Source organism: Guillardia theta (assembly GCF_000315625.1).
Source record: "Guillardia theta CCMP2712 unplaced genomic scaffold GUITHscaffold_144, whole genome shotgun sequence".
Lineage (NCBI taxonomy): Eukaryota > Cryptophyceae > Pyrenomonadales > Geminigeraceae > Guillardia > Guillardia theta.
This window is the reverse complement of record NW_005434530.1, coordinates 96,656-98,642: the sequence shown is the minus strand read 5'-3', so window position 1 is coordinate 98,642 and position 1,987 is coordinate 96,656. Positions and strand designations below refer to the sequence as shown.

The following is a 1,987-nucleotide window of genomic DNA, read 5'->3' as shown; positions in this document are numbered from 1 at the left end:
AGGAGGAGGAGGAGGAGATGGTCAATGACTCTCATCAGGCGCTGGTATCTGGCTCGTCACGACTTGTCGCCAGCGTATTCGAGAATGAGAACAGACGACGTTTGAGAAGAGGAGGCTGAGCAGGAGCAGGAGGCTGAGCAGGAGGACGAGGAGGACGAGGACGAGGAGGAGGAGGAGGAGGAGGAGAACGAAGGGCATTATAGGAGAATGATCAATGGAGTGCAAGTGATAGGAAGGAGGTTTTGCTGTTTGTTTGATATTAAAAGGTTTGCAATCAGCTGCTGCTGTCCAGCATTAACTTTCACCAACTTCTTGCTTGTCTGATCCTCCTACTCTACTCCTTCCTCCCTTCCTCTCCTCCTCCCCCTCTCGTCCCCCTCCCTCTCTCCTCCTCCTCTTCTCGGCGCTTCTCCTCCTTTTTTCAAGGTCTTCTGTCGCTCTCAGGACTCTTGAGGGACTTGGCTGAGCTGAGAACTTCCTTGGCTAACGCGAGAGCAAGCCGTTCCTGCTGGTGAGTCAGAGACAAGGAGAGGAGGAGACAAGAGGAGGTTGGGAGGTGGGAAGAGAGGAGGAGATAAGAGGAGAGGAGGGAGAGAGGAGGAAAAGAGGGGGAAGAGAGGAGAGGACGAAAGGAAGAAAGGAGAGGCGGTAACGGCTGATCGCGAAGAGGACAAGAACTAGGGAAGACAAGAACGAGGGAGTTTGCACCTGTCTTGACTTCAAAGAGACTCTCTGCTCCTTCTCTGACACCAGTGGCCTGCTCACTCCCCTCTCCTCCTCCTTCGCTCCCTCTTCCTTCAGCTGCGTCCCAGCAGCCCTCGTCCCGCTTGCCAACTGAGTTACCCTTGCTGATGAAGCGGCAACGTAGGGACGAGCTTCGACGACGAGAGGAGAGGAGGAGACGATACGATTCTGGGTTTCTGCCCTTGCCCCTGCTCCTGCTCCTGCTCCTGCCGGTCCAGTGGTCTCCATCCTCGCTGGCCATGTCAAGCTCGAGCCGAAGCCTCTGACTCTAGTCGAGTGCTCGGAACGAGTGACGAGGGGAGGAGAAAGACGGGAAGCAAAGCTCGAACTGCACAAGGCGTCATGCTAGTATGCTCGGGGAGGAGCAAGACCTGTGAGGAGTTGTTTCTGCTTTCGTTGCCCTGCTGGGACCAGAAGAACCTGAGGACCGAGCATGAGAACCGAATGCAAGAGGAGAGAAGAAGAGCGGGGGGGAGCGAACAGGTGAAGAGAACACTTGGAAGCTTCAGAAGAGAAGGGGGCGGGGGAAGAGGGAGGAAGGAAGCAAAGGAAGGGAGGGGGGGCGGGGGGCGGGGGGAAGAGAAGAAGATGCAGGAGCAGGAGGAGCAGAAGGATGCGGAGTAGTAGTAGTAGTAGCAGGAGGAGGAGGCGCAGGAGATTACTCGTACTCGGCCAAGCAAGAGGACTGACAGTTTTCCCCGCCTGCTGCTGGTGATCATGCACAGGAGCAGCTGCAGCGCTTCTTTGGTTAGGAGAAGATCTAGCAAACCACAAAAGATTAATTGCGCATCGATTTCACCTCCCCCATCTCCCTGACGCTTTCATCAGCGTCCTTCCCTCCTCCCTGTCCTCTTCTCTTCTCCTTCCTCTCGAGACTGCCTGCCTGCCTGCCTGCCTGCCAGACTCGTTGTTTTTCACCTTGTTGCAGCTCTTCGAGATTGGGGCCAGAGCCATCCGCTCTTGAGAGAGTCTGCAGAGAGTCAGGAGGAGAGGCAAGGAAAAGAGCAAGAGGGTGAACAGAAGGTAACAGGACGTAAAAGAGCTCGCCATGTGTTTGCAGTCGAGCGCGATGAAAGAGGAAGGGTGACCACAGGGTGCTAAGTGAAGAGCAAGAAAAACAAGTGCATGTGCTGATAGCAGGGAGGGCTAGCAGCAGGTGCAAGACAAGAGGAAGCAGGAGAAGGAGGAGGAGGAGAAGGAGGAGGAGGAGAAGGAGGAGGAGGAGGAAGGAGGAGGAGGAGAA

General features: G+C 55.6%; 1 protein-coding gene across 1 annotated transcript; it reads right to left on the bottom strand.

The window, feature by feature from the left end:
- Window positions 1-421: 421 nt before the first annotated feature.
- Window positions 422-1,794, bottom strand: GUITHDRAFT_147193 (hypothetical protein; the record flags this gene model as incomplete). The annotated part of the gene is made up of 6 exons (XM_005821417.1): window positions 422-505; window positions 709-1,072; window positions 1,116-1,164; window positions 1,413-1,446; window positions 1,544-1,639; window positions 1,663-1,794. 6 exons carry the CDS (start codon window positions 1,792-1,794, stop codon window positions 422-424), a joined length of 759 nt encoding a protein of 252 aa, XP_005821474.1.
- Window positions 1,795-1,987: the final 193 nt, after the last annotated feature.